The 17,057-nt window shown below is 40.9% G+C and overlaps 1 protein-coding gene across 2 annotated transcripts in view; it reads left to right on the forward strand.

Moving 5' to 3' along the window:
• Positions 1–17,057, forward strand: part of LOC117369344 (serine/arginine repetitive matrix protein 1-like) — a 137,529-nt gene that overhangs the window by 16,028 nt on the left and 104,444 nt on the right. For both annotated transcript variants that reach the window (XM_033963807.1, XM_033963808.1), the window contains exon 3: positions 10,117–10,215. In XM_033963807.1, the coding sequence (XP_033819698.1) occupies positions 10,117–10,215 (99 nt within the window). The remainder of the gene's footprint in view (positions 1–10,116; positions 10,216–17,057) is intronic.

Raw genomic sequence — 17,057 nt, forward strand, 5'->3', positions numbered from 1 at the left:
CACCAACATGGTATCAATGAGTTTAGGTGGACAATTTGATTGTGTGAAACATGGGTGTTGAGAGCGAAGGATTACAATGTCTATAGAGATTTCTTCTGAGCAGTTAGTAATAGATTGTATGGTGTTCCAGACATAGGTCCAAAAAGAGCGGACTAGAGTACAATGAAATAACATATGATCAAGAGTTCCTTCCTCTTTCAAACAGTTCCAGCAAACAGAGTCTTGCTTTAAGTTAGCTTTCCACATGCGAAGTGGGGTCCATATTGCCTGCCACATAAGAAAGTACATTGATTGTGATACTCTAGAAGATAAAAGCGGGCGATTTGTTGATGACCAGAAAAGCTCCCAATCAATGTCAGAAAGCGGAGTGGTAAGTATAGCGTCCCAGTGCTTCATAGAGTGAGGTGAAAAAGTGAAGGAGTGATCTCTTAAAATACTGTAGAAGGATGATATCGCCTTGCCTTTTAATAGAGACAGAGAAGGCCAGTTGTAAATAGTATTTTTGGAAGTCATATAGTCAAATCGTATATGCAAAGAAGGCAACACTCCAGTGAGAGAACGCCATTGTGAATAAGTAGAAGGAGGCAGCGAGTATGTAGAGCACAGTATATCGAATGGAATTAACGAGTTGAGGGTAGACAATTGATGGACAAACCATATACCTGCCCGCTGCCACCTTTTCCATGATAGAGATTTGTCTTGATTTTGAATTTTGGGATTGTTCCAAAGGGACATGAGTGGACTAACATTAACTGAGATTTCAGTCAATGTATCTATAAGATAAAGAGCATGCTGCGTTGCACCCAATAAAGAGTATCTCTTTAAGTGCCTTGGTATTGACACCGTTAGTAAGCATGAGAAGTGTAAAGGCGTACATAAAAAACATTCCATTTCAAACCAGGCAGGAAGATCTTGAGTGGGAAGATTTTGAGTGGAGGAGTTAGTGAGCCAGTAAGCTCCATATTTGGCTAATGAAGCAATATAATAGTGATAGAAATCAGGAAAGTTGAGACCACCGTTGATCTTAGAGGCTTTCAGTTTGGCGAGAGCAATTCGAGGTTTTTTCTTGTTCCAAATGAATTCAGATATTTTCATATTTAGCCAATTAAATAATGATTTCCGGCATAACAGAGGGAGCATAGAAAGGATATAATTAATTTGAGGGGCCAGAGTCATTTTGATGGATGCAATTCTACCCCACCAGGATAAAAAGAGTGGAGTCCATCGAGATGTAGTGTTTAGAACTAGATTTTTGACTTTAGATATATTAAGATCTTGAGCATGAACCGAATCTTTATGTATTAAAATCCCCAAGTATTTCACAGCTTCATGTGACCATGAGAAAGGAAAATGAGCCAAATCTGATGGAAGTATATTATCATTTAGAGGGAAGATCTCTGATTTCTCCCAATTAACAGAGTATCCGGAAAGGAGGGAGTATTGAGTGATAATATGAATAAGATTGGGAAGGGAGAGTAAAGGGTCTCTCAGAAAAAGTAAAACATCATCAGCATAAGCTGCTAATTTGAAATCTCGATCAGAGGAGGGAATACCTTTAATTGAGGGACTTTGTCGTATAGCTGAAAGGAGTGGCTCTAACACTAAATTAAATAGCAATGGTGAGAGAGGACAGCCTTGTCGAGTACCTCTATGGAGGGGAAATTTATTGGATAAAGAATTGTTAATCCTAATACGAGCTGTGGGTTGATGATATAGCGTTTTTATCCAGTTTGTAAAAAATGGGCCAAAATTATACCACTTCAGGACATGGAAAAGGAAAGGCCACTCCACTCGGTCAAAGGCTTTTTCAGCATCAATAGCTAGGCCTATTACAGGGTCTGACATTGTTTTAGCATGAGCGTTAATATAGTGAAATAGGCGCAGGTTGTCTCCTATATATCTTTGTTTAATGAACCCTGTTTGATCTTTATGTATAAGCAATGGGATTATTTTGGTAAGTCTTAATGCAAGTAATTTTGCCATTATCTTGTAGTCTAAATTGAGGAGAGAGATGGGGCGAAAGTTTTTAACTAAAGTGTCATCTCTGTCAGGTTTAGGGATTACTACAATGGTGGCCTCGGTGAAATTGAATTGCTTGTCCGGAGTGGAGTGGAGGAAGTCATAATATTTAAGGAGATGAGGAGCTAGTAGGGTGCGAAATTGCTTAAAGAATTCGTTCGTGAAGCCGTCTGGGCCAGGGGCTTTCCCAGCAGGTAAGGAAGATATGGCAGTTTCAATTTCTAATATAGTTATTGGAGAATCAAGTTCCAATTTAACAGATTCTGGAATGGTCGGATGAGTTAAGGAGGTAAGAAATGAGTCTATATCTGCTTCAGGAGTGGTAGATTCGGATTGGTATAAAGAAGTATAGAATTTTTCAAATTGAGAGGAAATTAGAGATCTGGTTTTGACTAATTGACCTGATGGATTCTGAATAGCCGTTATATGTAGTCTTTTAGATTTATTTTTAAGGTATCTGGCCAAAGGACGACCCATTATATTATCTCCCATGTAATGACCAGAGTTAGAGATAAAAATATCACGCCTAGCTATATATGAAACTAAAGTATTATATTCATATTTAAGATTTTGAATACGTTGGAAAGTATTTGGGTCATGTATGTGATTAGACATATGTTGTAATTCTAAGGTTTTGATGGAGTTTTCTAAATCTTTTTCCTTTCTCATGGACTGTTTCTTTTTCCAAGAGGCAATTTTAATCAATTCACCTCTAAGGGTTACTTTGTATGCTTCCCAGACAATGGAAGGGCAAATTTCAGGATCTTTAGAATTATTTTCAAAAAACTCCGCAGTGAAAGAATTGATTTTTTCAATAATTTCCTCGTCTAGCAGTAAGACGTTGTTTAGCCGCCATGAGGGGGATTCCTTATGTGGGGCTGAGATGGATATATATAAAGAGATGGCAGCATGATCAGTGAGAGAGATTGGATGTATAATGGTATTGGTGAGATCTTGAATAAGAGAAGGGGATAAGAGAAAATAATCAATTCTCGAGTATGTATTATGTGGAGGTGAAAAATGTGTGTATTCTCTACCTTTCGGGTAAAGCAAGCGCCAAGGATCCACAAGAGAAAAGGCGTCCTTTAAAGCATGAAGAGCTGTGAAAGACTTGGATTTGGAGGGTTTACAAGAAGAAGATCTGTCAATATATAGATCTTGAATTTGATTAAAGTCCCCTCCCAATATCAGAGAACAAGTATCAAATTCAACTATCGCCAGCTGAAGCTCTTTGAAAAAGTTTGGGTGGTCTTTGACCGGGCCGTATATATTAAGAAAAATAAAATTAGTTGAGTGTATCGCAGCATGTACTAGACACCATCTTCCTTCAGTGTCTATTTTAAAATTGTGAATAACGGGAAATAGTTTATCATTGAGAAATATTGACACACCATTTTTCTTTTGATGAGTTGCAGGGGAATATAAGTGAGTTGAAAATCCCTTTAGTTGAAATTTCGAGGCAGCAGCGGGTAGGAGGTGGGTTTCCTGCAAATAAATTATATCAGGATGTTTATTGGATACATAATTAGCTATCTTTTTCCTTTTAATGGGATGGTTAAGACCATTCACATTAAAGGAAAAAACATGTAAATCAGCCATAATATATGATATATATTGTTGAATCATAGATTATATCTCCTCTGTCCAGAAAAATAACTGATATAATTGTAAGCTCGGGCAGACACTCCTGTCTAAGAAGAAGAGAGATAAAAAAAAGTGTGAAAGTAAAAGAAAAGAAATCAATAATATCAGCATAGTATATGGTCAGAAAAAGAATGGACCACACTATTCTACATATTTTAAAACATTTTAAATGTGATCCTGTGACCACGGAATAATAACACATATGGAACAACTAGTAAATTCCACACCTATTCAATAATAGAAAATTTGAGATTAGTGTGCTTGATTTAGCAGAATATATGACATAGTATATACAATTCATTACGAATTATAAGAAGATGAATAGACAAAATAGACATTGAATTTGGAGCTATCCAAGCAGGATGTCATATCTCTATATTGATCAATCTAAGGTAGGTTTAAAAGATGCAAAAATAAGAGGAGTTAGACCGTTGGATCCATCGCCAGGGCGCCGCCAGCTACTGTCACAGGTATAGAATCTATAAATTGTTGAGCAGTTATTGTGTCTGTGAAGGTGTGTGATTTCCCATCATGCCAAATGCGTAGGGATGCAGGATATATAAGTGCAAATCGCACTCCTCGATGATGAAGTATGGAGCATAGTGGTGCCATCGCCTTACGAAGGGAGGATACATGTAAAGAGTAGTCATTGAATAGTAGCAATTTTTGTCCTTTATATTCAAGCCGGCCAGATTTCCGAAAAGCTTGCATGATAAGCTCCTTTTCTTTCCAGTTGATGTATCTAGCAATTGTTGTTCGCGGGTGGTTGTTATCACTTGTACGTTGGCCCAAACGGTGTGCCCGTTCGCATAAAAAACCAGTCGTTGGGGTCACCAGGCCAAGTTGCTTTGGTAGCCAAACTTGGAAGAAGTGATAGAGGTCTTGGTCTGCTTGGAGCTCAGGTAGCCCCACTACTCGTATATTATTACGACGCTGACGGTTCTCCTGAGCATCTAAACGTTCTGTCAGTGCTGTCACCTGGGTCTGTAAACTAATCACACTCTCCCGTTCATGTAGTACTGCGTCCTCATTTTCAGATATCCTCTGTTCTACTGCTGTAATACGGCCAGCCTGTGTTTCAAAGCGGTCATTAATGCAGTCAACTGCTGATTGTAATTTATGAAGTTTATCTTCCAAGGATTAGTGACCATTTTTGAAATTTCCTGTGCCCATTCACTCCAGTGTATCGAGGTTGGAGTGGGAATTGGTGACGCCGCCATTTTGAGCATGGAGTAGTCAATTTTGTGTTTCGGCGTTTTCGCCGATTTTACTGGCATGACGGGTTGTTGCGCACTAAAAGAGGGCTCACTTACCAACAACCGTCGACAGGGACCCCAGTTGTGGCGATCTGATTTGTTTTGTTTATTAGGCAGACGAGTTCAATAACTCCAAGATATTCGGTTTCAGATACAAATTAAAGTTCTTTGCATCAAGTTCTCTCCGATTGTATAAAAATATAAGATATAAAAGCACGGTTTAATTTAAAACTAGGTGCGGGTGTAAGGAGCCGTTACACCATATGTGTAATCACCGCGGCAATCAGGCCACGCCCCATTTTTTTTTTTTCCCCTTCCCTTCCCTTTCCTTCTTTCTTCCCTTTCTTCTTCCCCCTCGACGACCAGCAGTGGGCTGAGAAAAGAAAAAAAAAAAGTAGCACTCGAATGAGCTGAGGAGAGCAAGGCTCCTAAATGAGCAGTGCAGGATAAATCTCTCTTGCTTGAGGGGTAGAGGAAGGAGGGACTGTGTCGAAAGTGGCTGTTGGGGGCGGGGCAAACCGCCGATCTCGGGCTCCTCCGGTGCAGTGAAGGGGGATGCCTCGATCTTCCTTCCCCTTCACTGTGCTGGATTTTAACGATGGGTCTTGAATTCAGAGCCCTTAAGAGGGCTGCAAAGGCAGACTTGTGCCGAAAGTGGCTGTTGGGGGCGGGGCAAACCGCCGATCTCGGGCTCCTCCGGTGCAGTGAAGGGGGATGCCTCGATCTTCCTTCCCCTTCACTGTGCTGGATTCCAACGATGGGTCTTGAATTCAGAGCCCTTAAGAGGGCTGCAAAGGCAGACTTGTGCCGAAAGTGGCTGTTGGGGGCGGGGCAAACCGCCGATCTCGGGCTCCTCCGGTGCAGTGAAGGGGGATGCCTCGATCTTCCTTCCCCTTCACTGTGCTGGATTCCAACGATGGGTCTTGAATTCAGAGCCCTTAAGAGGGCTGCAAAGGCAGACTTGTGCCGAAAGTGGCTGTTGGGGGCGGGGCAAACCGCCGATCTCGGGCTCCTCCGGTGCAGTGAAGGGGGATGCCTCGATCTTCCTTCCCCTTCACTGTGCTGGATTCCAACGATGGGTCTTGAATTCAGAGTCATCCACTTTCAAAGCTGATTTCTCTGCCTTCAAGGATCAAGGATTCTCTTCTGTGGTGGATTCATTCCATCTTCCTGCAGAAAGATGTCCATTCCAACTTCCACCTCCAGTACTTACCAGAGCAACCGATGCTTCCAACCAGGACTGGGAGGGGCGCACTTCAGCAGCCTCAAAACTCAGGATCAGTGGTCAATAAACAAAAAGACCTTGCATATCAATCGCGTAGAAAGAACTTTGAGCAATTTATTATGCTCTTCAGGCCTTCCATCCATGGATTTCCAAAAGAAACATTCTCATTCAGGGGCATCAATACCTCCTTTTTCCTACTGGTCATACCTCTTCCTATACCCCTGGCAACCAAATAGACCTTTTTTTCTTACTTTTATTTTTCTTATTCTCATTTATTCTTTTTCATTTATTTTTATTTCCATCCATTTGCATCTCATTATTTTTTTTTTTACCATTCCTATCATAAAGACCGTAGTTTCACAAACCATTACTTTTACAAACAGTGTTCATTTCCATAATTTTAATATTTTCCATACACATTATTTTGTTTTTCCCTTATTTTTAAGGACCCCTGAGGAAGGCAGATTATTTGCCAAAACATGGCCTGTTTTGGGTCTGGCCTTCAGCCAAGCATCAAACTAGGTGTGGTTATTGTACTGTCTGATCCAATTTGTTTGTGTGTATTTTATATTTTACAATGTTTGTGTAATAAACTTATATATTAACTTCTTGACCGTCCAGGAACTTGGATATTTTCATTGTGTTTGTGGAACTCTGTTCCTTCCCTGTGAATCTTCAGTCCGCTCCCATTTGCGAGCCTTTCCATTGGCATTTTGGATTAAGATCATTACATACAGTCACACCCAAGTCTCACTCTTCTGTCGTGCACATAAGTTTTTCACCCCCTAAACTATACCGTTCCTTTGGGTTGTTGCAGCCCAAATGCTTGACCTTGCATTTCTTAGCATTTTAGCTGCCAAATTTCAGACCATTCTTCAAGTTTTGCAAGGTCTTTCTTCATGTTAGTCACACCATCCTGGGTGTCTACTCTATTGCAGATTTTGGTATCATCTGCAAGGAGGCAAATTGTATCTGACAGCCCTTCAGCAATATTGCTTATAAAAATTAAAAAGAAGTTTCAAGTTTCTTATGGCTTGATATACCGCTTAAAAAGTATAGAACAGAACCTTGAGGCACATCACTGGTAATATCCCTTTCCTCAGAGCGATCTCCATTGACCATTACCCTCTGTCGTCTTCCACTTAACCAGTTCCTGACCCAGCCCGTCACTTTGGGGCCCATCCCAAGAGCTCTTGGTTTATTTATTAGACGTCTGTGTGGAACACTGTCAAAGGCTTTGCTAAAATCTAAATATACCACATCTAGCGCATTCCCTCTACCCAATTCTCTGGTCCACCAGTCAAAGAAATTGATCAGATTTGTCTGATAAGACCAACCTTAAGTGAATCCATGCTGCCTCTAGTCCTGTAATCCCTAAGTTCCTTCAGCACCCTTGGATGTACACCATCTTGTCCCATTGCTTTGTCTATCTTTAATTTAGCTAGTTCCTCACGAACACAATCCTCTAAAAATCGATCAGGGTCTACCACTTCACCATTCCTATTCGAATTTGTCTTCTGTGGTCCCGCTCCCTGATCTTCACCTGTGAACACAGAACAGAAATATTTGTTAAGCAATTCAGCCTTTTATTTATCAGCTTGTACATATTCCTCCCCTTCACTTTTGAGTCTCACAATGCCACTTTTGCACTTCTTCCTATCACAGATATTCTCCAAGGAGTTGCATTCAGGGAAGACAGTCAGGGAGTTTTCAGACAATGCCTCTGCAGTGGCTAAATGTGAACAGACAAGGAGGCACCAGATGTGGTCCCCTTCTCCTGGAGGCATGGATGAATAAATGAGAATAAGAAAAATAAAAGTAAGAAAAAAAGGTCTATTTGGTTGCTAGGGGTATAGGAAGAGGTATGGCTAGTAGGAAAAGGGAGGTATTGATGCCCCTGAATGAGAATGTTTTTTTTTGGAAATCCATGGATGAAAGGCCTGAAGAGCAGGGAAACTTAAGAAAAAAACGTGGCACCTAGAGCCAAAACTCTCGATTTTAAATCAAGGAAAGCCTTCCTCTTCAATTGTGTAGTTCTAGCCACATCTGGAAAAATTAGAACCAAATCACCACAAAATTTTGCTTGTTTAAATTTAAAATAAGTTTCATTATCAAGCCATTATCCACCTCGTTTGCACAGGTTAATACCAGGGTGGATCTGCTTTGTATAGCATCTGAAGAATCTTCTAAAAATTCAGTAAGGTTTAATTTCTATTGATACTAGTTGGTCCACACTGTTTTCAAGGCTTACTTTCTTTTTTTGTGGGATATAGAAACAGCAATGACGAAGGTATCTGAGTTTGGAAGACCCAATATCTCTTTAAAGTATTTGTAAAGTAAAATTTCTGGTGAAATAAGATGTCATTGGGAAATTTACCAATCTCAGATTCTTAGAACGATACAAGTTTTCAATAACTTTAAGTTGAATCTTTAATTGCAGAAGTAGAAACCTTCTGCAAAGTAGAAACATTTCCTTCTGACACCAACATACGTTTATCTAGCAGTCTTAAATTAGAGTCAACATTTTCAAACTTATGGTCCACCTCCTGTGAAAATTGAACATTTTGTTTTATGACTGATTTTAACATCCCCTCTACTCTAAAGTTTGTCAACCAAATATCCTTAAGGGAAATATCCTGTGGAGGTTCAGGATACACAGACCCACTAACAACATCCTCTTGCATAGATAAAATCTGAGGCATAGGTTTAAAGGACATTTTATAGGAGTCCTGAGGGCCTGTGTCATCCTGGGCCAAAACACTAGGATTTTTAGGAGTGGGGGAGGACTAAACGATGCTCCCAAAGCGGTATCTAACTCCTCAGCAGGAATAGTCACTGGGTTGGACAGTAGAACGTGACGATCCATTGGTCCAGTTACTACTGGCATCAAACTTTTGGGTTAGAGGATGTAAATTTAAAAGACATCATCAACACCTTTTCTCACATCAGGCAGCATTATGGAGTAAAGATCTAGAACAATTGCTTATGCCTACTACTTATGGGGAATTTAGGAAATGCCTAAAAACATATCTGTTCCTGAAGTATCTAGGCAGCTGACCCTTACAATTCTTACTCCACAATAACTGATCCCTAGAGCTGTTAATAACTAGCTTTTAATTCTGTTAATTCTACTCAATTTGTACCATCTTTGTAAACCACATAAAACTTCACGGTCCTGCAGTATATAAACTGTTATTATTATTATTATTATTTTGCCTATTACAGATTTTAAGGGGAAAGGAAACAAAATTTAACTAGTAATATAAAAGTCTTACCAGTCCTTGATGCGGTGCGACTCTGTATGTCTCCGTGCCCTATGGCCGTGCGCTGCAGCCGTGGCGTCTTTTTGAAGGGATTGAACAAGCCCCGGATGACGTCACTCTCTCCGTCCTTCTCAGTGCCTGATTGAAAGCTGGCACTGCACGAAGGAGCGTTAAGGCAGGAAATGAAGACTAGCAGCAACCTGTACTCCTTTGAAGAGCAACGGTCCCTCACCAAACACCTGACAATACTTGGAGTCTTAGTTTTAACCACATATCATCTCTATCATGCTTGGCTGCTTATGTGGTTGGCATGATGGAGACTTGACAGCCAGTGTTTAAGCATGGGTGACTGGGGTTGTGCAGTGTGGCGGGCAGACTGGATGGACTGTGAGGCTCTTTATCTGCTGTCATTGTGTTCCTGTGTGTACTTGTGATCTTAATCAAGGGATATGAAAGGAGAGCACTGGAAAGGAAAAGCTGAGAAGGAAGGTGGTGATGGGGGGGGGACAGTGTCAGAAGAGGGAAATGTAAGGCAATGAAAAGTAAAAATGGACAAAAGAAATATGTAACAAAATAGTCAAAAGAAAAAGCAATGATGTGAAACACATTTGCCTTGTTTCTAAAATATCTTTATTTCCTTTTTGGTTGATTTTAAAATGTGTTCTACTTCAGATATTATTTCTGTTTATTTATCTTGTTTGTTCAACAGCGCTTGGGTTTGAGAGGATGTGCAAAGATTCATGACATAGGATTGAGAAGAGATTATGAAGTTGCCAGTAAAGAGAAGGACCACTGTTTTGATCTATCGGTAAGTTAATATTGCTGTATTGTCTACTTTAATTCACACTAGTATACCCTGCTAATGAATGGCTTCCTGCCTAAGCAGAAGGGAGGGACAGTGCTGCCTTTAAATATGCATTTATATTGACAACATCAAAGTATTTTCTTCTATTAAAACATATTTTTATATTGCTACTGGATCGGTGCTTCTCTGTTTTTCTAAGCCATGACCCCATTTAATGATCACACACAAGCATGTGACCCTGAAACTCTATCTTACTATCTGTGCTTCTGCTTTGGCGTTCCCATGTCATCAGCGCTGCTATAGGGGAAAGCACCCTTCAGGATTCAAGAAAAGGTTAGGTAAGTTCCTGCTGGACCAGAACATACGCAGGTAAGGCTAGACTCAAATAGGGCACTGGTCTTTGACCTAAGGTCCGCCGCATGAGCGGGATGCTGGGCACGATGGACTACTGGTCTGACCCAGCAGCGGCAAATCTTATGTTCTTATGCTGCCATCAGCCCCCACCTTCCAAGGATCATGGGCAGGCTTAGTTATAGTGCAGGTTGACTATCCTCTCCAACCTGGTTGTAATCCTATTTGATATTGCAACCTACAGTTTGGGAAGCAGTGTATGTATTTTTCAGTTACACAGAGTTCTTACTCCTTGGGAATTTGAAAAGACAACATTGAAGAACTCTTAGATGATTTAAAAAGCAAAAAGTTGTGATCAGCGAGAGCAGCGTTTAAGATTTAAAAGCATCCTTAAATAGTTGGTTTTCAGGTGTCGTGTGATCACAGCTAAAAAGGGAACATGATGTATTAACTCATACTCTTCCAGATACAGTCATGTGAAAAAATTAGGACACCCCATGAAATATTCAGGGGTCCTTTTATTAAGGCGCGCTAGCTGTTTTAGCAAGTGCTAAATGCTAACGCGTCCATAGACTATAATGGAAGCAATAATAATAATAATAACTTTATTTTTGTATACCGCAATACCATAAAACAGTTCAGAGCAGTTTACAGGAGAAGAGACTGTACATTTACAGCGGAGATGCAGAGTCAGATTAACCAGGGTAAAGTAACCAATAACAGTAACAATTAAAATTAAAAAGTAAGATAGGTATTTAGAAATTCCCTTACTGTCCCGAAGGCTTACAATCTAACTAAAGTACCTGGAGAATAACAAAGAAGTGAAAAATAGAGATAGAGGAAAAATACGAAATAAACATTCTAACAAGACTACATTGATCTAAAATACTTTGGAAGGATGACGAGAGGAGAGAAAGGAATATATACAGTTACAAGGGAGTGCAGGATGAGGATAGTAAGATCCAGGGAAGAAGAGGTATATAGGTGAGGAAGGAGAGGAAAGGAAGGAAGGAAGGAAGGATGGGGTTAGAGAAATGTATCAAAGAGGTAAGCTTTGAGAGATTTTCTGAAGGATGGGTAGGATGGGGCAAGAGAGATGAGGGTGGTAAGGCAATCATTCCATTTGCCAGCTTGAAAAGAGAGGGTTTTGTCCAGGAATCTTTTGTAAATACATCCCTTTGGCGAATGAAAGGCAAACAGGTGGGCATTGCGTGTTCGGTTAGAGCCTGGGAACACAAAGTGACGTGACAGGTATATCGGGGATGATCCAGTCAAGGTTTTAAAGCAGAGGCAGGCGAATTTGAAGATGACAGCTAGCAAGCCTTAGTAAAAGGACCCCTCCGTTCTTTCTTAAGAAATGTTCACATATCGATATCAGATCTTTTTTTATTTATCTCTGGAAAAGAAAGTGATGTAATTGCAGGTAAACAACAAAAATTTTCCTTGATTTACTCATGAAACAAGAGATATCCGCAAAAATGTGTATTCTAAATGAGGAATAAATTAGGACACCCTACACCCTAATAGCTAGTGTTACCCCCTTTGGCTGAAATAACTGCAGTGTGATGCTTCTTGCAGCCATCTACCAGTCTCTGACATCGGTCTGAGGAATGTTTGGCCCACTCCTCAATGCAGAATTCTTTCAGCTGTGAGATGTTTGAGCTCAATGCAGAATTCTTTCAGCTGTGAGATGTTTGAGGGGTTTCTTGCATGTACAGCCCGTTTCAAATCACCTCACAGCATCTCAGTGGGATTAAGATCAGGGTTTTGATTCAGCCACTCCAGGACTCTCCATTTCTTAGTTTTCAACCAATCTTTGGTGGATTTACTGGTATGTTTTGGGTCATTGTCGTATTGCAGGGTCTAGTTCTGCTTCAGTTTTAATTTTCTTACAGATGGTCTCACATGTTCCTCAAGCAACCTCTGATACACGGTAGAATTCATGCTGGATTCTATGGTGGTGAGCTGGCCAGGTCCTGCTGCAGCCTCTAACCATGACACTTCCACCTCCATGCTTCACAGTTAGTATGAGGTTCTTTTCCTGGAATGTTGTATTTGGTGTAAGCCAAACATGTCCTCTTTTCTGGTGTCCAAATAATTTAATTTTAGCCTCATCTGTCCATAGAACACTAGTGCAGAAGTCCTGGTGTTTGTCTACATTCTCTCTGGCAAGCTTTAGTCTGGCTTTGATATTTCTCTTAGAGAACAAAGATTTCCTCCTTGCATATCTCCATGTAAGTTAAATTTGTGCAGTCTTTCTGATTGTAGAGGCATGCACTTTCATATCAACAGCAAGAGCCTGCTGTAGGTCCCGTGATGACATTTTAGGGTTTGGGTAGACTTCTTTTAGCATCTTGCTGTCTGCTCTGGGGGTCAACTTGCTTGGCCGGCCAGACCTGGGCATGTTGGCAGTTGTTTGAAAGTCCTCCTTTTGTGCACTATTTTCCGGACCATGGCATGGCTAATGTCAAATTCTTTCGAGATCTTTTTAAATCCCTTCCAACACTTATAAGTTGTTACAGTCTTCTTTCTGAAGGTCTCAGACAGCTCTTTTGATCTCACCATGGTGTTCACTCTCACCGCAACAGTCATGAGCTCACCAAACTAAATGTCTGAGGTTTAAGTAGGGCAGACCTCCTTCAAAATGCTGAGTAACTATGTTCTAATCATGTGCACCTGATGTGATACACCTGTGTGTGATTTGAGCCACTTTAAGTGGGAGGATATGTGGGGGTGTCCTAAATTATTCCTCAGAATAAACATTTTTCTAGATATCTTTTGTATCAAGCAAAGGTTTTGTTGTTTACCTGCAATTACATCACTTTCTTTTCCAGAGATAAATAAAAAAAAAAGATTTGACATAGATATGTGACCATTTCTTAATAAAGAACTGAATATTTCATGGGGTGTCCTAATTTTTTCATATGACTGTATGTGGTTTGGCGAGGTGGAACGCACGGACTTGAGATTTGGCAAATGAGGATAAACGTTCTAATAGGGTGTAGCATGAATAAAGGCAGATAATGTAGCATTGCAGAGTGAAATGGAGAAGCGTGAGCTGTTTGCACAAATGAATGGGGAGCCAATATCATTTGAGAAGAGAGGTTACCTTATTGTGCATCTGAGTTTTGAATAAACTAGAGAAGATGGGTTTTGAATCCAGTCCTTGGGACACACCAAGCCAATCAGGTTTTTAGCATATTCACAATTACTGTGCATGAGGGCGCTCAGAGAGGATAAAGCCATAGTGGAGAGATTGAATAAATTCTTTACTTCAGTCTTTATGGAAGATGCAAAAGATCTGCCTGAACCGGAAATGGATTTTAAGGGCGATGATGCGGAGGAACTGAAAGAAAGCTCGGTGAATCTGGAAGATGTACTAAAATAATTCAAACATGAAATTGCTGACCTTCTGTTAGTGATCTGCAACCTGTCATCAATGTTACGCCAATATTTAAAAAGGGGTTCCAGGGGAGATCTGGGAAATTATAGACCTGTAAGCCTGACTTCAGTGCTGGGCAAAATGGTGGAACCATTTATAAAAAATAAAATGGTGGATCACATAGGCAAACATGATTTCATGAAACAGAGTCAGCTTGGGTTCAGCTGGGGAAGATCTTGCCTCACCAATTTGCTTGACCTCTTTGAAGGCATGAATAACCATGTGGATAAAGGTGAGCTGGTTGATGTAGTGTATCTAGATTTTCAGAAAGCTTTTGATAAAGTTCCTTATGATATGCTCCTGAGAAAATAAGAGTCGTGGGATAGGTGGCAAAGTTCAGTTGTGGATTAGGAATTGGTTATTGGATAGAAAACAGAGGGTAAGGTTAAATGGTCATTTTTCTCAATGGAGGAGAGTAAACAGTAGAGTGCCGCAGGGGTCTGTACTGGAACCGGTGTTGTTTAATTTATTTATAAATGATGTGGAAATTGGAAAGACAAGTGAGGGGATTAAATTTGCAGATGACACTAAACTGTTCAAAGTTACTATATTACTATGTTAAAAGATATGTGGATTGTGAAAAATTGCAGGCAGACTTTAGGAAATTGGAAGACAAGTGGAAGATGAAATTTAATGTGGACAAATGCTAGGAATTATTAAAAAAGAGATGCTTAACAAGACTAAGAATAATGCCCCTTTGTCGCTCCGTGGTGCGACCTCATGTAGAGTATTGCATTCTATTCTGGTCTCCTTATCTCAAGAAAGATATAGCGGCACTAGAAAAGGTTCAAAAAAGAGCAACCAAAATGATGGAAAGACTAAAAAGGTTAGGGCTCTTCAGCTTGGAAAAGAGACAGCTGAGGGGAGATATGATTGAAGTCTACAAAATCCTGAGTGGAGTAGAACGGGTACAAGTGGATCGATTATTCACTCCGTCAAAAACTATAAAGACTAGGGGACACTCGATGAAGTTACGGGGAAATGCTTTTAAAATCAATAGGAGGAAATATTTTTTCACTCGGAGAATAGTGAAGCTCTGGAACTCATTGCCAGAGGTTGTGGTAAGAGTGGATAGTGTAGCTGGTTTTAAGAAAGGTTTGGATAATTTCCTAGAGGAAAAGTCCATAGTCTATTGAAAAAACCATGGGGGAAGCCCTGGATCGGTAGCATAGAATGTTGCTACTCTTTGGGTTTTGACCAGGTGCTAGAGACCTGGATTGGACTACTGGGCTTGATGGACCATTGGTCTGACCGAGTAAGACTGTTCTTTTGAGATAAATGTGCATATAATGGAGGCAGTATCTTGTGCATAATCATTGTGGATATCCTGAAAACCTGACTGGTTAGGTGTGTCTCAAACAAGGCTGTAGATTTGGAGTCAAAAGCAAATTTTTGCATTACTATAACCAGTTGACAAAAATGTTCATAGAAACATAGAAATAGACGGCAAATAAGGGCCACGGCCCATCTAGTCTGCCCACCCCAATGACCCTCCCCTACCTTTCTCTGTGAATAGATCCCACGTGTCTATCCCATTTGGCCTTAAAATCAGGCACACTGCTGGCCTCAATAACCTGAAGTGGAAGACTATTCCAGCGATAAACCACCCTTTCAGTGAAAAAGAATTTCCTGGTGTCCCCGTGCAGTTTCCCGCCCCTGATTTTCCACGGAAAAAGAAGACATCTTCTTCCACCTCGATGCGGCCCGTGAGATACTTGAATGTCTCGATCATGTCACCCCTCTCTCTGCGTTCCTCGAGTGAGTACAGCTGCAACTTATCCAGCCGTTCCTCGTACGGGAGATCCTTGAATCCCGAGACCATCCGGGTGGCCATTCTCTGGACCGACTCCAGTCTCAGCACATCCTTACGGTAATGCGGCCTCCAGAATTGCACACAGTATTCCAAGTGGGGCCTCACCATGGATCTATACAATGGCATAATGACTTCAGGCTTACGGCTGATGAAACTCCTGCGTATGCAACCTATGATTTGCCTTGCCTTGGATGAAGCTTGCTCCACTTGATTGGCAGTCTTCATGTTCTCACTGACGATCACCCCTAAGTCTCGTTCTGCTTCAGTTCTTGTTAGGATCTCGCCATTAAGGGTGTAAGTCTTGCATGGATTTTGGCTGCCCAGGTGCATGACTTTGCATTTTTTGGCATTGAAGCTGAGTTGCCAGGACCTAGACCAGCGCTCCAGTAGGAGTAGGTCGTGCATCATGTTGTCGGACATTGAATTTATGTCTGTTGTGCTTTTGCCCACTACATTGCTTAGTTTGGCGTCATCGGCGAATAATGTTATTTTACCTCGCAGCCCTTCTGCCAAGTCTCTTATAAAGATGTTGAATAGGATCGGGCCCAGGACCAAGCCCTGCGGCACTCCACTGATTACCTCCGTCATTTCGGAGGGGGTGCCGTTCACCACTACCCTCTGAAGCCTACCTCCAAGCCAGTTCCCAACCCATTTCGTCAATGTGTCGCCCAATCCTATAGAACTCATCTTGCTCAGAAACCTGCGGTGTGGTCTGCAACTCCGACTCCTAATAAGCTTAAATTGTATGTCATGCAAATATTATACTGCTTAAATTTCTTATTTCACTGATAATAATTTGATCCATTTTTTCAGGATATGCTTTACTTTTAGAATATATTTTGATGTCAGATTCTTTGATTACATAGTGTAATATATTTTATGATATTTATATTAGTGAAAGTGGCACTTAGAGAATGACACAGGGACAAAGTTTGTCCTTGTCCTGTCCCCACAGACTCTGATCCCATCCACACAAGTCTCAAATAGTTATGATTTTATATTGAAATCAATTTATTAAAGTATAAAAAGAAACAATATAATAGGAGGCAGGTGGGATCCCTCCTGTCCTGGTCCACCACTGGACCACCAGATCTTTTGGCAGGCCCGGTGGAGTCCTGCAACGGTGTCAGGTCAAAAGCGCGCCGGGACAAAGGCGCGAGCAGACAACTGAGCGCAGCGTGGAGGCGCACGCCGAAGAAAAAGACTGTTTTTAGGGGCTACGACGGGGTGTGTGGGGGG

Source organism: Geotrypetes seraphini, chromosome 11 (genome assembly GCF_902459505.1).
Source record: "Geotrypetes seraphini chromosome 11, aGeoSer1.1, whole genome shotgun sequence".
NCBI lineage: Eukaryota > Metazoa > Chordata > Amphibia > Gymnophiona > Dermophiidae > Geotrypetes > Geotrypetes seraphini.